This window comes from Wyeomyia smithii, chromosome 2 (genome assembly GCF_029784165.1).
Source record: "Wyeomyia smithii strain HCP4-BCI-WySm-NY-G18 chromosome 2, ASM2978416v1, whole genome shotgun sequence".
NCBI classification, from domain to species: Eukaryota; Metazoa; Arthropoda; class Insecta; order Diptera; family Culicidae; genus Wyeomyia; species Wyeomyia smithii.
In genome coordinates this window covers 27044132-27062194 of record NC_073695.1, presented here as the reverse complement: position 1 = coordinate 27062194, position 18063 = coordinate 27044132, and the positions used below count along the sequence as shown (strand labels likewise).

General features: G+C 38.0%; 1 protein-coding gene across 10 annotated transcripts in view; it reads left to right on the top strand.

Annotated features, from left to right (window-relative positions):
• LOC129723996 (kazrin) overlaps nucleotides 1–18063 on the top strand; it is a 265654-nt gene that overhangs the window by 158246 nt on the left and 89345 nt on the right. For 7 of the 10 annotated variants that reach the window (XM_055678555.1, XM_055678552.1, XM_055678556.1 and 4 more), the window contains exon 12: nucleotides 14285–14429. In XM_055678555.1, coding sequence (XP_055534530.1) covers nucleotides 14285–14429 — 145 coding nt within the window. Of the gene's footprint in view, nucleotides 1–14284; nucleotides 14434–14769; nucleotides 15232–18063 lie in introns of those variants that run through there. The other 3 variants (XR_008727856.1, XR_008727855.1, XM_055678559.1) reach the window with 2 other exon arrangements.

The window sequence follows — 18063 nt, the reverse complement described above, 5'->3', positions numbered from 1 at the left end:
AAATTTAAACTGCCACTTTCACGCATCTAGATATTTTCCCCGGCCGAAGAAAACTTCCACGAAACACATCTTTGCCGCTAGCGATATTTGGTTACGATTTTCTCGTGAGATATCAGGGCTAGTAGCAAAATAATAGTGACTTTAGTGACTTTTTTCATTAAAATATTGACCAATATAAATCAACAACATGCAATATAAACCGAAATTCGTCTTAATAATGTGTTGAAACACGGTTAGAATTTTTCATAAATTCAACATTAAGTATTGAAACCAAAAATGGCCGACTTCCAGCCACCATTTTGAATTTTCAAAGACCCAAGACTCGGAAACAGTTAATGCGTCATCTGTGAAAACGCTATTCCATGTTTGCTGCGGTGAAGCAAACATAAAATAGCGTTTTCACAGGGAAAGCATTATCTATTTCCGAGTCTTGTGCTTCTAAAAATTCGAAGTGGTGATTCGTTTCACCTTAAGGAACATTCGCTTTTAATCACCTGACCATTTTTTGTTTAATTTCAAACGGGATATCAGGCCAATCCATCTTATTCTAGGCTTAACTACCACAAGTGATTCTTCATCTTTTCAGTTACATTGTCTGAGACGACTTTAAATTTCGGCATAAGCGAAAGAATCACGTAGAGAATTCATAACTTTATTAATACATTGAACAGCACTCGTACACTCGAAAAACACATGAATGTGAAGTTTGACTACCAACAGGGCCATGTCTTGAATGCAATTGATGATCAATGATCAGAACTTTTGGATCATTGAAGCTGATTAGAACTTTTGGATCATTGAAGTTGATTGGCTGTGAATGAGTTGATTTCGTTTGATGCTCTTGTAAAACGGTTAAAGAAAAGTGTTTCAGGTCCGATGCTTTTGCCACATAATATATTTTGCAAAAAAGTTCATAAAAATGAATTTTCCGAAATGTTTCAATCCACTAGCGTATTATGAACTTCTTAGGCGATATTTTTGCAGCAGCTTGAATCAATTTCAAGCGCGCCTAAGAATTTTGCACTTCCATCGAAACTCATAAGAATTGCTATTCGATCAACAGGAGATCTACCGACCGTATTTGATAAAATTCACCGTCTTAGTGCATTCAGATCACTAGTGCTGAACTGTTTCATAGAAAATAATAGTAATAATAATGATAATACTCTAAATAACATTAAATCCATACAAAAAGTTCTTAAAATTTTAATAATGTTGCTTCACCAGTCCGATTGTGGCAGTTCACTTCACGCAGTTGCTGCAATTAAGTACGATTAAGGATATAATCACTGAATGACATTTTTAAAACATCTAACGAATATGAGAGGTCATTTATTTATTACGTAACGTACTTAGAAGAAGGGGATATTCAACGAAGATTTCCATTACGCGAGGCCCCATGCTAAATTGCTCTATTTAGGGGTGGGAGGTGTTCAAAATTGCCATAATTTAGCGTTGAGTAATATGTGAATGTCCCTAATGATATGATTTTATAATTGAAGAATATTTCAACGCAAAATATACAACTATTTTAAGAAACTAAGGCAAAAAACTTAAAAAAGAGATAAAAAACAACAGTTCTTATGAGATTCAATTCTTTTTAAATATAAGCGTTTTGTGGGTCCATTAAATGAACTCTATTCAACTTCAAATTTTCATGGCTTATTTTTGGAGTAAAAAGGAAACTTTTTCCGCCCGGCGCTCATCGAAATCGCATGATGTTACAAAAATGGCCACTCTAATATATATATATATATATATATATATATATATATATATATATATATATATATATATATATATATATATATATATATATATATATATATATATATATATATATATATATATATATATATATATATATATATATATATATATATATATATATATATATATATATATATATATATATAACTGGGATGCTTTTTAACTGGGCGTTCGCTAACTGGGCTATAGCCCAGTTAAAAAGCAGATGAACGTCAAAAATCAGCGTTTGTCGTATTGTTGTCAAAACGAGATAGGGGTACATGAATTGTAAATTGAGATTGATTTTTTCAGTTCAATGGTTTTGGTTGTCATCACATATTCGATCCATAAGATATCCATCCACTAGTTTCCAGGTAAAATAAACATTTTATGAAAAGAACATGTTTCCAGGCAACGGTTAGTTCGAATAAAGCACACGCAAGGCCAACAACTTATTTTTTCTCATTTTCTGTGCATCAATCAGGATTTTTAGTGTATTTGTATAAAACATTTTCCAATTTTCGCTGAGGGACTTTGCCTAGCGCCATTACATCCTAATCCCCCTCGGTATTTGACGACATTTGAAATGTCAGCCCAGTTAGCGAGCGACATTCGTTAACTGGGCTAGGCCCTCAGCCCAGTAAGCGAACGAATAGTGTATATATATCTTCTCTACTATATAAAAATGGAATTCCGTAACGCTTGATCTTATTGATATTATTCCCTCAGTCTCTGTGGTGTACAGTATTCATCATTATTTTGAATCGTTCTAAATCGAAAATAATAAGCGGTGACATGTAGGTTTTTTAACATGAAAATGTTCGCTGATGTTCAGAAAAGACATTAGTTATAAAAAAAATAGTTATCTAATTACTAAAACTTGAGATTTTATTCACAAAACTACGTAAAACATGCAAAATTATGACTTTCTGTGCTAAATTTGCCTCTAAATCAAAATTCAAAGCGATGACATATGATTCTTTTTTCACTAAAATGTTTGTTAATGTTCAGGGAAGACATTCGAGGAAAAATAATTAGTATCTGATTACTAAAACTTGAGATATTATTCACAAAACTACGTAAAACATGCAAAATTATGACTTTTTATAGTTAATTCGTCTCCAAATCAAAATTCAAAGCGATGACATGTGATTCTTTTTTCATTAAAATGTTCGTTGATGTTTAAGAAAGATATTTGAGAAAAAATAATAGGTATCTAATTACTAAAACTTGAGATATTATTCACGAAACTACGTAAAACACGCAAAATTATGACTTTCTGTGCCAAATTTGCCTCTAAATCAAAATTCAAAGCGTTGACATATGATTTTTTACACTAAAATGTTTGTTTATGTTCAGGAAAGACATGTGCGGAAAAATAATTAGTATCTGATTACTAAAACTTGAGATTTTATTCACAAAACTACATAAAACAAGCAAAAATATACTGAATTTGCCTCTAAATCAAAATTTAAAGCGATGACATGTGTTTTTTTCTACATTGAAATGTTTGTAAACGTTTAGGAAAGACATTTGAAGGAAAGTAACAAGTATCTGTTTACTAAAACTTGAGATTTTATTCACAAAACTACGTAAAACTTGCAAAATTATGACTTTTTATGCTGAATTTGCCTCTAAAACAAAATTTAAAGCCATGACATGTGATTCTTTTTTCATTAAAACGTTTGTTAATGTTCAGGAAAAACATTTGAGGAAAAATAAATAGTATATTATTACTAAAACTCGAGATATTTTTCACAAAACTACGTGAAACATGCAACTTTTTGAATTTTTATGCTCAATTCGCCTCTAAATCAAAATTTAAAGCGATGACATGTGATTTTTTTACATTAAAATGTTTGTCAACGTTCAGGAAAGATATGTAAGGAAAAATAATTAGTATCTGATTACTAAAACTTGAAATATTATTCACGAAACTACCGAAAACACGCAAAATTATGGCTTTCTGTGCTAAATTTGCCTCTAAATCAAAATTCAAAGCGTTGACATATGATTTTTTTTTCACTAAAATGTTTGTTAACGTTCAGGAAAGACATTTGAGGAAAAATAAAGTGTATATGATTACTAAAACTTGAGATATTATTCACAAAACTGCGTGAAACATGCAAAATTATGACTTTTTATGCTGGATTTGCCTCTTAATCAAAATTCAAAGCGATGATATGTGATCATTTTTTCATTAAAATGTTTGTTTTTGTTAAAATATAAAATGTATGTTTGAAGATGATTTTCTGTATACAGCACAACAATATTGCAGCCTTCTAATAGCGCTCTCGATCAACCAGATTAGATGAGAAAATTCGTTATCGATATTGTTTCAGCACATTTTGCATGTTGTAGGATAAGAACAACGATACACCGTGCCCCAGAGCTGAGTCGAGAAAAATTGCAGTTCGAAAAAATTCTCGACCTGATCGGGGATCGAACCCGATATTACAACCGTGTGGGAGCCAATCGACATCGCTAACCACAGAGCCACGAGGACCACATACAGCATACAGAATACAGAAAATCACCGGAAAATATTTTATTTTAATTTATACGTTTTTATACGATTACAGGCGAAACTTTGACTTTTTATGCGCAATTCGCCTCTGAAGCAAAATTCAATGATTTGTATTTTTTTGCAATAAAATGTTCGTTGTTCTTTCATCTACAATTTTTTTTGCAGAATAACCCATGTCTCGAGCATGAACATTTTACATTTCTGATGTTTTCGTAGTTTTGTGAATAGTTACATTTTACGGCATTCGATTTACTTTTGTACTTTTGAATTTGAATTTTATTTTTATTAGAGAGCTTTTAACCAGAAGGTCATTCAGCTCTCAATCTTACTGTTTTACTTTTTTTGCGTTAATCCAAACTAGAACTCACATCTAGCTGCAGGAAAGGTTACGATTCATTTGTTTGAATATCGATTAAGAGGCAGCTTAAGCATTAAAAATCTTTTATTTTCTTATTTTCTACAAAGTTTTGTGGATTAAAAAATGGCGACTTCCGGTTTCAGGAAAATAACCTAAAGTGATATATGGCTAACAATTTCAATACTTCCGAAAGTGGACCTCCATACGTCATTTTATAGCGATGACACAATTTTTTTTCATTAAAATGTTTGTTAACGTTGAGAAGACATTCCGCGTCGAACACTCGACAGAAACGGACGTGCAAAGTGGTCGTTCTATTACAATCCGGTCCGTGTGTACGAATAGCCAAACAAAAGAGTGTATTATTCGCGCTAAAGGCCAACTAGATTGTGAGTTGTGTCGATACGTTCTGTACCCGGTTCACAACTTTGGCTGTATTGGTGCAAAATACCAGCTGCAGTTTTGATCTGTGCACCGTGAATAGATCTTTTTAATCCAAGCCCATCAGTTGACAGTCGAGTCCGTGTCGCTGTGCTGAGTGATCTCACACCCGGCTCACTGCTGGTGGCTGTATTGGTGCTGCTGTACTGGTGCTGCTGGCTGCTTTGGGTGCAGCTTCGAACGATCGGACAACCACTGCTGGAAGGAAAAAGTAAAGGGGTACGTGTTCTTGTCGGCGCTAGTGCGCTAGTGCGCTACATTTAGCGCATTGATATAGATCCCTCGCCTCCCGTGCCACCATCCCCGAACCCCCCTGACCCTGACCCTTCTGTTACCCCCTCCCCTGTTCATTCTCCAGTCCCCCCTCGCCCCAGGCTTTACCCGGACGGATCTCAACAGGGCAGCTATACTGTTTATTGTCGTCCAAAGGCAGGAGTGAATTCAAAGCGATTAAACATACTGCAAATTTCAAAAGACCTGACGAAGGGGTACAAGGCCGTGACCGAAATTTCCAAGGTCCGACCTAACAAGCTCAGTGTCGTGGTCAGTGATCTGGCACAGGCCAATGCTATCGCTTGCTCTGAGCTCTTCACACGCGAGTATCGCGTCTACATACCCGCACGAGACGTGGAGATCGACGGTGTCATAACCGATTCGAGTCTGTCTGTCGAGTGTATCCTAAAAAGCGCAACCGGTTGCTTCAAAAATACCGAAACACAGGCGAAGATTGTGGATTGTAAGCAATTGCGGTCCATGTCTCTCGTCGGCGGTAAAAAAGTTTACACTCCGTCAGACTCGTTTCGCGTTACGTTTGCCGGATCTGCACTCCCTAGCCACGTCTCGATCGACCGGGTTCGTCTGCCTGTGCGATTGTATGTACCCCGTGTTATGAATTGCACCAATTGCAAGCAGTTAGGCCACACAGCCGCCTACTGCTGCAATAAGGCACGATGTAGCAAGTGTGGGGAGACTCATGCGGAAGATTCTTGCAGTGTTAATGCTGAAAAATGTATTCACTGTGGGGAAAACCAGCATGAGCTCTCCACATGCCCGGTGTACATGCAGCGCAGAGATAAAATCAAGCGGCCACTTAAGGAGCGTTCAAAGCGTTCTTACGCTGAGATGCTGAAGAAGACCGTGACCACTTCTACCATAACATCGAACCCCTTTGATCTGTTGCCCTCTGATGAAACCGATTCTGACGATTCATCAGCGGGAACATCTTATGCCAATCCTGGGGAGTCTAGGAAGAGGAAAAATGTTTCTTCTCCTAAACTTCCCCGTAAAGGTCCTAAGATTTCCCAAAGTGTAATGAAAAGTACGAACAAACCAAACAGTGCTGCGGAAAAACCGAAGCAAACTCCTCCTGGGCTTGCAAATTTAAAGTCCCAGAAGGAGTTCCCAGCACTGCCAGGAACATCTAAAACCCCAGTTGTTCCTTTTGCACATCCAGTTGAGGAAACAAACTCTGGATTAGTGAAATTTTCTGACATTGTGGACTGGATTTTTGAAAATTTCAATGTACCCGATCCAATTAAAATTTTTCTTACAGCATTCCTCCCAACAGTTAGATCATTTTTGAAGCAGTTGACTGCCCAATGGCCCCTCCTTGCAGCGATTGTATCCTTCGATGCCTAATTCATCTGCGTATATGAAGGATTCTATCTCTGTCTTACAGTGGAATTGTAGAAGTATTTTACCAAAAATTGATTCGTTTAAAGTTTTGATAAATAAAAACAAATGCGATGCATTTTCCCTTTGTGAAACTTGGCTTACTTCAAATATTGATCTCAACTTCCATGATTTTAATATTATTCGCCTTGATCGAGACACCCCATATGGAGGAGTACTTTTAGGGATTAAAAAGTGCTATTCTTTCTATCGTATTAACCTCCCCTCGATTCCAGGCATCGAAGTTGTCGCATGTCAAATGACAATACAAGGTAAAGAGCTTTGTATTGCCTCAATATATATTCCTCCCAGAGCACAGGTTGGGCAACGGCTGCTCTTTGATTTAATAGAACTTCTTCCCTCGCCACGTTTGATTTTGGGAGACTTCAACTCTCATGGCGTGGCTTGGGGTTCCCCATACAATGATAACCGCTCCTCTTTAATCTATAACCTTTGCGATGACTTCGACATGACTATTTTAAACAAAGGCGAAATGACACGTATCCCGAAACCTCCAGCGCGCCCAAGCGCTTTGGATCTACGGTTGGATTGCACATGGAAGGTAATCCTTGATCCTCACGGTAGCGACCATTTGCCTATTCTTATTTCAATTAATAACGGGTCAACTCGCATGCGACCAATTGACATTCCGTATGACCTCACACGGAATGTCGATTGGAAGTTATACGAGGAAATGATTTCAAAAGCGGTCGAGTCGATTCAACATCATCCACCACTTGAAGAATACAACCTCCTCGCGGGCTTGATTCTCGACGCCGCGTTGCAAGCCCAAACGAAGAAATATTCCGGCGTAACGATCAAAGAACGGCCTCCCACTCCGTGGTGGGACCAAGAGTGCTCCGATGTCTACACGCAAAGATCCGACGCGTATCTGACCTTCCGGGACACAGACGATGCCGACGACTTTAAACGTTATTCGGAGCTTGATACCAAGTTTAAAAGCTTGACTAAGGCAAAGAAACGCGGATATTGGTGTCGGTTCGTAAACGAGACGTCGAGGGAGACATCAATGAGCACTCTTTGGAACACAGCCCGAAGAATGCGGAATCGCGTAACGGTCAACGAAAGCGAGGAGTCTTCAAGTAGGTGGATATTTGATTTTGCCCGGAAAGTATGTCCGGACTCTGTTCCTGAGCAAAACATTGTTCGCGATGCGTCTCCGGGCCACGACGCGATTGAATCACCTTTTACGATGGAAGAATTTTCAGTTGCCCTCCTGTCCTGTAACAATAACGCGCCTGGGTTAGATAGAATCAAATTCAACTTGTTGAAGAATCTACCCGGCAATGCCAAGAGGCGCTTGTTGAACTTGTTCAATAAGTTCCTGGAGCAAAACATTGTACCGCAGGATTGGAGGCAAGTGAAGGTGATCGCCATCCAAAAACCAGGGAAACCAGCTTCTGATCACAACTCTTATAGGCCGATTGCAATGCTATCCTGTATCCGGAAATTGATGGAAAAAATGATACTCCGTCGTTTAGACAATTGGGTCGAATCAAATGGTCTACTATCAGATACTCAATTTGGCTTCCGCCGTGCCAAAGGGACGAATGATTGTCTTGCGTTGCTTTCAACAGATATTCAGCTGGCGTATGCTCGCAAAGAACAAATGGCGTCTGCGTTCTTGGACATTAAGGGGGCTTTTGATTCCGTTTCTATTGACATTCTTTCGGGTAAACTTCACCGACAAGGATTTTCTCCAATTTTGAACAATTTTTTGCACAATTTGTTGTCCGAAAATCACATGCATTTTACGCACGGCGATTTGGCAACTTTTCGCATTAGCTACATGGGTCTTCCCCAGGGCTCATGTGTAAGCCCCCTTCTTTACAACTTTTATGTAAATGACATCGACGAATGTCTGGCAAATTCATGCACGATAAGACAACTTGCAGACGACAGTGTAATCTCTGTTACAGGAGCCAAAGCTGCCGATTTGCAAGGACCATTGCAAGATACCTTGGACAATTTGTCTGCTTGGGCTTTACAGCTAGGTATCGAATTCTCTCCGGAGAAGACTGAGATAGTAGTTTTTTCTAGGAAGCATGAACCTGCTCAGCTTCAAACACAATTAATGGGTAAAACGATTTCTCAGGTTTTGGTACACAAATATCTTGGTGTCTGGTTCGACTCTAAAGGCACCTGGGGTTGTCACGTGAGGTATCTGATGAAAAAATGTCAACAAAGAGTGAATTTTCTTCGTACAATAACCGGACAATGGTGAGGAGCCCACCCAGGAGACCTTATAAGGCTTTACCAAACAACGATATTGTCTGTTATTGAATACGGGTGTTTCTGCTTCCGCTCCGCAGCAAACACACATTTGATCAAACTGGAGCGAATACAATATCGTTGTTTGCGTATCGCCTTAGGTTGCATGCAGTCGACCCATACGATGAGTTTGGAGGTCTTAGCTGGAGTACTACCATTGAAAAACCGCTTCTGGAGCCTGTCTTCTCGTATTCTTATCAAATGTGAGGTCTTGAACCGTCCCGTGATTGAAAATTTTGAAAGGTTAATCGAACTTAATATTCAAACCCGTTTTATGACATTGTATTTCAATCACATGTCCCAAAATATTAACCCTTCTTCGAATATTCCAAATCGTGTCGACTTATCAAATAATTCTGATTCTACTGTGTTTTTCGATACATCCATGATAGAAGAAACTCGTGGAATCCCGGATCATTTACGCGTGCAGCAGATCCCCAAAATTTTTTCCAATAAATATCGAAACATCAACTGCGACAATATGTACTACACTGACTGATCACTTCTTGATGGGTCCACTGGCTTCGGTATCTTCAATAACAATTTAACCGTCTCCCATAAGCTCGATAATCCTGCTTCTGTTTACGTCGCAGAATTAGCTGCAATTCAGTACACCCTAGGGATTATCGAAAAAATGCCCACGGACCATTATTTCATCTTTACGGACAGTCTCAGTTCCATTGAGGCTCTCCGATCGATGAAAGATGTTAAGCACTCTCCGTATTTCCTGGGGAAAATACGGGAACATCTGAGTGCTTTATCCGAAAAATCTACTCAGATTACCTTAGCGTGGGTCCCTTCTCACTGCTCGATACCGGGCAATGAGAAAGCGGACTCTTTGGCTAAGGTGGGCGCAACAAACGGTGGAATTTATGAAAGACCAATTGCCTTTAATGAATTTTTCTCATTTGTACGTCAGAATACGATCATCAGTTGGCAAAATGCTTGGTCCAGAGGGGAACTGGGAAGGTGGTTACATTCCATAATCCCCAAGGTGTCGACGAACCCGTGGTTCAAGGGGTTGGATGTAGGTCGGGATTTCATTTGCGTGATGTCCCGGCTTATGTCCAATCACTATAGATTTGACGCGCATCTCCGTCGTGTTGGGCTCGGGGAGAGTGGTATCTGTGCCTGTGGTGAAGGTTATCACGACATAGAGCACGTTGTTTGGTCATGCCCTGTACACCGTGACGCCAGGTCTAGATTAATAGCTTCCCTGCAGGCCGAAGGTAGGCAGCCGGCTGTTCCTGTTCGTGATGTCTTGGCGAGCCGTGACCTATCCTACATGTCCCTTATATACGTTTTCCTGAAATCCATCCACGCCCCAGTTTAGTCCTATCCCCTTCCGCCTACATCCAACCAAACGACAAGAACACGTTAAGACCCCGGATCCGGAAACAGCAACTAGACCCGCACGATACTCTCAGGCCCCGAGGGAGACAACCCAATATGCCAGTCCGTAATATCTTGGCCCAGCAGCGGAACATATTCAATATGCTGCTTACCTATGGCGATGGAAAACCATCAAACAACAAATCAGTGCTTTTCATGCAAAACATTCTAGCTTAAGTTAGATTTAGTTTCAGCTCGTAGTCGGCAGCGAGGATAAAAAATTTGCTTTTAGTTATTAAGATACTTTAGAAAGTAAGCTACCAGATATAATTGGCGCCGTTAAACATTGAATTGTATTTGTGCCGTGTCAAATAAACTATAGATGAGGAAAAAAAACGTTGAGAAGACCATTTGAAGAAAAATAACAAGTATCTGATTACTAAATTTGATATATTATTTACAAAACTACATGAAACATGCAAATTTATGGCTTCTAAAGTGATATTTGGCCAACAATTTCAATACTTTCGAAAGTGGAACTCCATACGTCATTTTGAAATCCAAAATGGTGGCTTCCAGTTTCTGTAAATCAGCCCAAAATCACAAAAAAACAAACCAATATGGGTATTTCCGTTCTGCGCGTTCTCAGAATATTGAAGTAGGGTATCGAACGTCTTCGTCAGTGGTTTTCTTCGGTAGTTTTACTGGCGCAATGTTATGCAAAGAAGGTCCGAAGAAAACCACTGACGAAGACGTTCGACACCCTCCTTAAAGTGATGATGGAAGTATAAGATGTAAATTATATTTCTGAAGTGAGTTGAGCTAATGCAGCAATGAAATATAAAAAAAATCTGTCTTTGAAGCCTTTGATCCCGAGCATCGCCGGGAATGTTCAACTAGTATATATATATATATATATATATATATATATATATATATATATATATATATATATATATATATATATATATATATATATATATATATATATATATATATATATATATATATATATATATATATATATATATATATATATATATATATATATATATATATATATATATATATATATATATATATATATATATATATATATATATATATATATATATATATATATATATAAGTTTTAATATATCCAATATCAGATTCCTCATGCGTTTGCAGACTATAAACAAAAATCATAAGGTCAATCTTTAAAAGTAGAAGAAATCAATTAAAAATTCCCATGCTCCATCAATGTTTAAAATCATTCAATTAAAGACAAAAAATGGGCGGGGCAAAGTTGGCCGGGTCAGCTAGTTTTGCAATATTATAAAAGTGTTAAATTCGAATGTTACGGATATCCGCATCCTCATCCGTTACTGCGGAACATCCGCATGAATATTAGCATCCGCATTCGCATCCGCATCCGTATCGTACCATGCGGATGTTGAGAATTAATATTGCTTCATAAAATATTGTGGAAAAATCTTTCCTGGTGTATTTGCTGCTCGCTTGAATAACTCTAGCACTGGGGAGGGACATGGTCATGGGATATAAGCAAAATAAAACGCAAGGGATGCTACGGATATCTGCATCCGCATCCGCATGAAAAACGACATCCGCATCAGTAGATGTCTAAAAAATCACATCCGCAACATCCCTGATGTAAATTGATGAAGAAGACAATATTTTTCGTGCATTGTAGCAACTTTCTGAATGAAATCGATGAGTATGGATATTTTCAGATCCTCGGTCAGCTCTGTTGGCCGGAAGTTGATGTGTAGGGTCCGGAACATAATGTTCGATGCCATTTTATTTCTGAGTTGGTGACTTTCAATTTCTAGAGAACTGTATTATACAAAAATAATAATACTGTGTCAAAAACTTAATATTGGTGTTCACAAAATAAAGATTTCGGTCTTTTCGGAATTCGAATGAACTTTAAAAAACCCAAATGGCAACTTCCAGTTTTAGGAAAGCTACATATTACTATGGAAATGGAAAATAAATTTTCGTTTTGATAAGCAGATGACTGAAAAACCGATTTAATCAGTTTACTAAAGTCTGTCGTAGATTGTTGAAACTATGAGAAACTGTAAAAATAACAGTAAGGATAGCTCCGAAATCTGAATCACACCCAACAACCAAACATCGTTACCCGACGATTTTTTGAATCTCAAGATGGCAACTGCCGATTGCAGGAAATCCACAAAAAACCTCTGAACAGACTTCGTTTTGCTCATCCTGATCTTGGAGAGAGATCAATTTTCTCTCAATCCCATCTGCTGCGGAGAGGGAAAGTTTCTCTACCAGATAAACGCTCCTAATTTATCAGAGCATAAGTCCTTTGAAAGATTTGTAATGAGCTCATCCGCATATGGAAGATATGTGCAATGAGCTGCTCAGTGAGCACGGGGAGTTGCGTTACTGTTCTCATCGCCTTCGGATGTGACAAAAACAATATAGAATCGAACGTTCTGCAGAGTATTTCTACGTTTTGCAGTGCTTTAACATGTTTTAATGTTAGGGGGCATACTTAAAAGACGTAAACTACGTCTTTAAAGCAGCATCCATAAACTACGTAACGCTCATAGAGGGGATAGGGGATAGCCTTTAGCATTATGAAATGTTATATAAAGAAGGAGAGATGTACGCAACGAAAAATCTCTGGGAAGACTAAATTTATCTCTAAAAACAAATTTTTATTCTGCGTTACATATTTTTTATGAGAAGGTAGGTGGCATAACCTTTTGTTACACAGGGAGTCAAAAAAATGTTTATTTGCGTTACGTAATGTATAGATATCGCCTTACTTTTTTCAAATTCATCTTTTAGAGTTAATTTGAAGAATCACGTGAGATAATAAAGTTTCTTTTTCTTGACAAAATAAGTCCTTCTTGTAGTAACAGAGGAAGGTTAGTCCTCCCCAGGGAATTGTAATTGGCGATATTGGTACGGAAACGAGATTTCGATAAGACTCCCCTTGACATAATAAGTCCCTCTTATAATAAATCTTACCAAAGAGGAACATTAGGCGAAGCGTTTGGTTAGGTGGCATTGGTAGGATGAAAAGAGGCTCGGTATAGTAAAGCTATAGGCATGAAATGGAAGGGTGAAACCCGCATAAGCGTATATGAAAATATCCACACCGCTAGACACTACTTCAATAGTCATACTCATAATATCACAATAAATCTAATCGTAGTGCTGATCCACACAGAGAAAAAAAAGTTTAAGATCTAAGTTTTCGAAGCCATGATGAGATTTGAATCTACTTATAGCATAAAAGTCAAAATCTGTTAGGATGTGGCTTTAATGTAGCCATATGTGCTTTGTTCTTTGACTAATTTTTCACTTAGTACCTGAATAGCTGAGCTCTCAAACAAAGAGAGAAAACAATTGTTCATCTCTTGCTACGACTAAAGGTGGGCAGTGAGAGAAACTTCAGTTTTCTTAGACGTTTAACAGGTAGAGGGGAAGCAAGAATCAAGAAAATGAATGAAGCCTGCCTCTGAAAAGATATATGAAATAGAGGATCATGATCAAATACACCCCGAAATTCATATTTTTATACACATTGTTGGTTTGAGAAAAGTTGGTTAAGGGCGGACATATTGATTCGACATGTTTCCTCGAATCAGAGATGTCGGTTTTGGAATGGCAACACCAATTTCAGGGTCTACACTCATGTCTAACCTGGTTTTGGAAATGCGGAATTTTAGTTCAAAAATGAATTTGAAGGAATGACTATTCAAGAATTAAAATTAATATATGTCCTGGAATATAAATTACAGCAAATAATTAAAACCACGGAACAGGAACATGTTCAATAACTAGCTTTTGCAGATATTTCCAACCACTTTTCTAACTAACCAACTGACAAACAACAACCCCCTATACTTTAAATTGAATTTTTTCTCTTCCAGACAGCGGAGTCCACGGTGGTTTGGTAATATTAGAGCCATCTTTCTCCGGCGATACAATGGCCACAGCACTCGGAATTCCACCCTCGAAAAACATCATCCGGCGTCATTTGGCAACGGAATTCGAAACGCTCATTCTTCCCGCCAGGTAAGTTAATTTCGCTTCAGTGTTCCGTGCCGTTATACCATCCGCCGGAAATAATTTTCTACCATGCTCGAACCATACTCTCGTCGTCTTGATTAATCAGTGTAGATCATACCTTTCTAACCACCCGTTCAACAATTTCTTTCTCGTTTGTATCACGAAATACTGTCTGTCAAAAAAAAATCCGAAACGAACCAAACCGATCAATCAATCTTCCACCAAATCGAAATTAACTAAAACATCATCTCCGCTCACCGTCCTTCGATGTATCTCAAATTCACCCGCCTGCCACACCAAACTACCACCCATGAACGAACGAACGAACGAACCAATCAACTCACAGGTACGTGATATTCTGCCAAATGGAGGAATATCAGCTGGATAGCTCCCGAGCATCTTCCACCATGCACAAAAGCTCGATTAGATAAGTTCCCGAATGCAACGCTAGAACTGTCGTACATACTGCAAAGTTAATCCAAAAACAACATCAAACAAAACCAAAAAAAAAACAACCATTAGAAGCTAGGATTCCCAGTTAGGCTCACAATATCTTCACGCAAAGCAGCTTTTAGAGCGCAACTATTCAATCCCTACGCAAAACCGTAACGAAAAATCAAAACACAGTGAACGAAAATAATCAAAATTGAAGCGCTGTTTTCCCGCCTCTCTCCAATGCAACAAAAACCGAAAAACCGTTAGCTTTAGGCCTCTTCGTTCCAAACACCGATCGATAATCGCACAATATTTGCCCCACGATAATTGCACTGCCGCAAAGCGTGAGCACCAGAAAAATAAAACACAACCGGTAATCCACTGAAAACAACGTTTTTTGCTCCCCCTCCCCCGTTCGTAGTCCCAGACCAATCAAAGCCCTTTTTCCCTGAACTCCTAACCTAACGCAGGTAAATTTATTCCAGCGTAGTTTGTCACAACCGATTAATTGATATATTTAAATGGGAAAGCTGACAGAAATGTTGAAACGATCAGTACGAGGATGGGTTGATCCCCGGATTTGTTCCGGTGTACGTATGTATGAAAGTACTGAACATACGAATCGACTCAATAAAGAGCCAATCGAGCAAACGTAATTAATTAATTTAGTCGAATCCGGATGGCTGGGATATGTCATGGGTAGGTTTTTCTCTAGACCCCGAGAGGCTTAACGGTTGAAGAAGGGATAAATGAAATGACAACATGTTTTGTTGTACTGTTTGACGTGGGTAGTTAAGGGTTAATGTTTTCTGCAAACAAGGTGTATGGATTATTCCTTCGCATCAGAACAATCGGTGCAAAATTTCAAGCTGGAATCGATGAACTGGAATGCATTGAAATTAGCTTAAAAAAATTTAGTAATAAAACAAAAAAATTATAAAATAAAATATTATCTCTTTTTAAAATTTTTGCAGCCTGTATGTCACGAGAAAATATTATTGAAATATTATTAAATTTTTGAGATAGATGATGTTTGAGCGAGCAAGGCAAAATTACTTAGGATTTTACAGCAAATGATTGACTATGTCTCTGCTGGAATCAAACTACTGACGCTAAAATGCAACTAAGCAAACTCGATCCGATTCCCAAATTACTCGCAGCCAGTTATCATTTCCGCTACATTCAAATTGGATTTTAATATAGAGAGTGCAAATTTTGGCCATAGCCAGAAGTTAACACGACAAATTGGTAGGTACATATTCTATCATTGACCTAAAGCCACCAGCCTTAGTGGACATTTCGACATCAGCAGCTAACGCCAATGCACACCGAAATGGCTGGATGTGTTTGCCGCTCACCTTTCCTGGGTGTCAAAGGACGGGGACACATTTTCAATGATGACAATTATGCCCCGTTCCACGGTTCCGAAATTTCAATTCAATTTCAAACCATTTTCGAGCCACCATTCCTCTCACCGGTTCTGACGGTGAACAAACAAGTAGCGAAATCAAAACCCATCTGGATGGCTGCGTTCACGGACTTTTCCATTAGAACATGACGCTCTTCACCACACCAGAGCGACCGACCCGAACCCGAATCGCGCCCGCCTGTCATCGTTTGCATTTCTGTCAACTTCAGCAGCCAGATGCAAATGAGTTATTTCTCTCCCAGTGCTCACAGTTTGAACACCGGCAGCTGGCCGACCTCTAGCAGTAGAACCACAGGTCGAACCATTCACCCTTTGCGTCGTCGACGTTGTCGTCATCATCATGAGCCGACTTCCAGCCAGGTGAATAATTCAAAAAAATGGATGAAATTTTCATCAAATGTTCAGTACACGACCTGCGGTTCACTGTTTTCGCTCTTACAGTATTCGATTGGAAAAAATGACCTATCTGCCGTTCAACTTCCAGCGATTTTAAGTTCGCTGATTTAATTCCCCGTTAGGACATTGTTGCCTTTGAACAGCAGCTTTTCGCTTCCGACAGAAAGTACAAAGCTTAACAGAATCGTGCGCAGGATTTTCGTTCGGGGGGCTTTAATATCTTCAAAATAAGCTGATAAATGATACTAATTGTTTCATAACGACACTGGAATGCCAATTAGCAGAATATCCTAGACAATCTTATCATCTTCATACATTAAAGAACAATTTCATAGATAAAATCATTTTTTACCGCTGAAGCGCTGTTCTTTTGTCTGCTATTTGCTTTACCTTCTAATGAATTTTATGCAATCAAAAGTATTACTACCGTCTCAGCTATGAATTTTACTCTATTTAAATATGATTTTTTTTACATCATAAGAAAAAATAATTGTGATTGCATTATTGGCATCTAATTCATTACTAAAAACCTTAATAATTCCAGTATTACTATCCTGCCAATTAATGATAGCAACGTTCTTTGGGACTGTAGTGATTCAGATTATTATGGGCCATAGAATTTCGATAAGAAAAGTATTCTGCGTATTTGTAAATGATGACGTTCCTACAATTCCTAATCATTTAAAATATTTGTCTCTTGAAAAGTGCGAATTTATTATTGTTGGTATTAAACCAGTGCGCTCCAATATTTAGCGTTTCTAAAAATTATACGAAATATGCGGTTTCATATATGTTCGATTTTTTGTAACTTAATAAATTGGAGGATATTTTATCTAAAAATTAACTAATTTTTTTAAGCACTTTTTTATCGCCGTTCAAGTTTAGAGTTATTATTCTTTCAAATTTTTCATCAACGAAGGGGTAGTTTTGCCTTGTTTTATATGTGATTTCCCTTCGCCATAAAAGTTGTTATGGACACTTATATATGTTTTGAATTGCTGTGATCATTTCACAGAAAATATACGGGGTAAAGAAATACCGACCGATTTGGACATTTTATTGTTTAATTGATAATCCAACCCCAATTACGATTATTTGTCAAAATAATACCGACGCAAAATTAAATAAAGCCTGTCTTACAAAACATCTTATTCAGTTTGAATATAATTCAAGCTTAAACTACTCTATTCTGTGTGATTTAATATCGAGATCATTTGATCTGAGCCAATTCATTGCATGAGTTTGATGAACTAGATACACTACACTCTCATCTCGTTCGTTGAAAATCGAAATTCAAAGATTTCACTTTTAACTAAAAATCCTTTCATGACAGTGAAAGTTTGCAGTGCTGTTGAAAAAACATGCATACTTACACTTTTT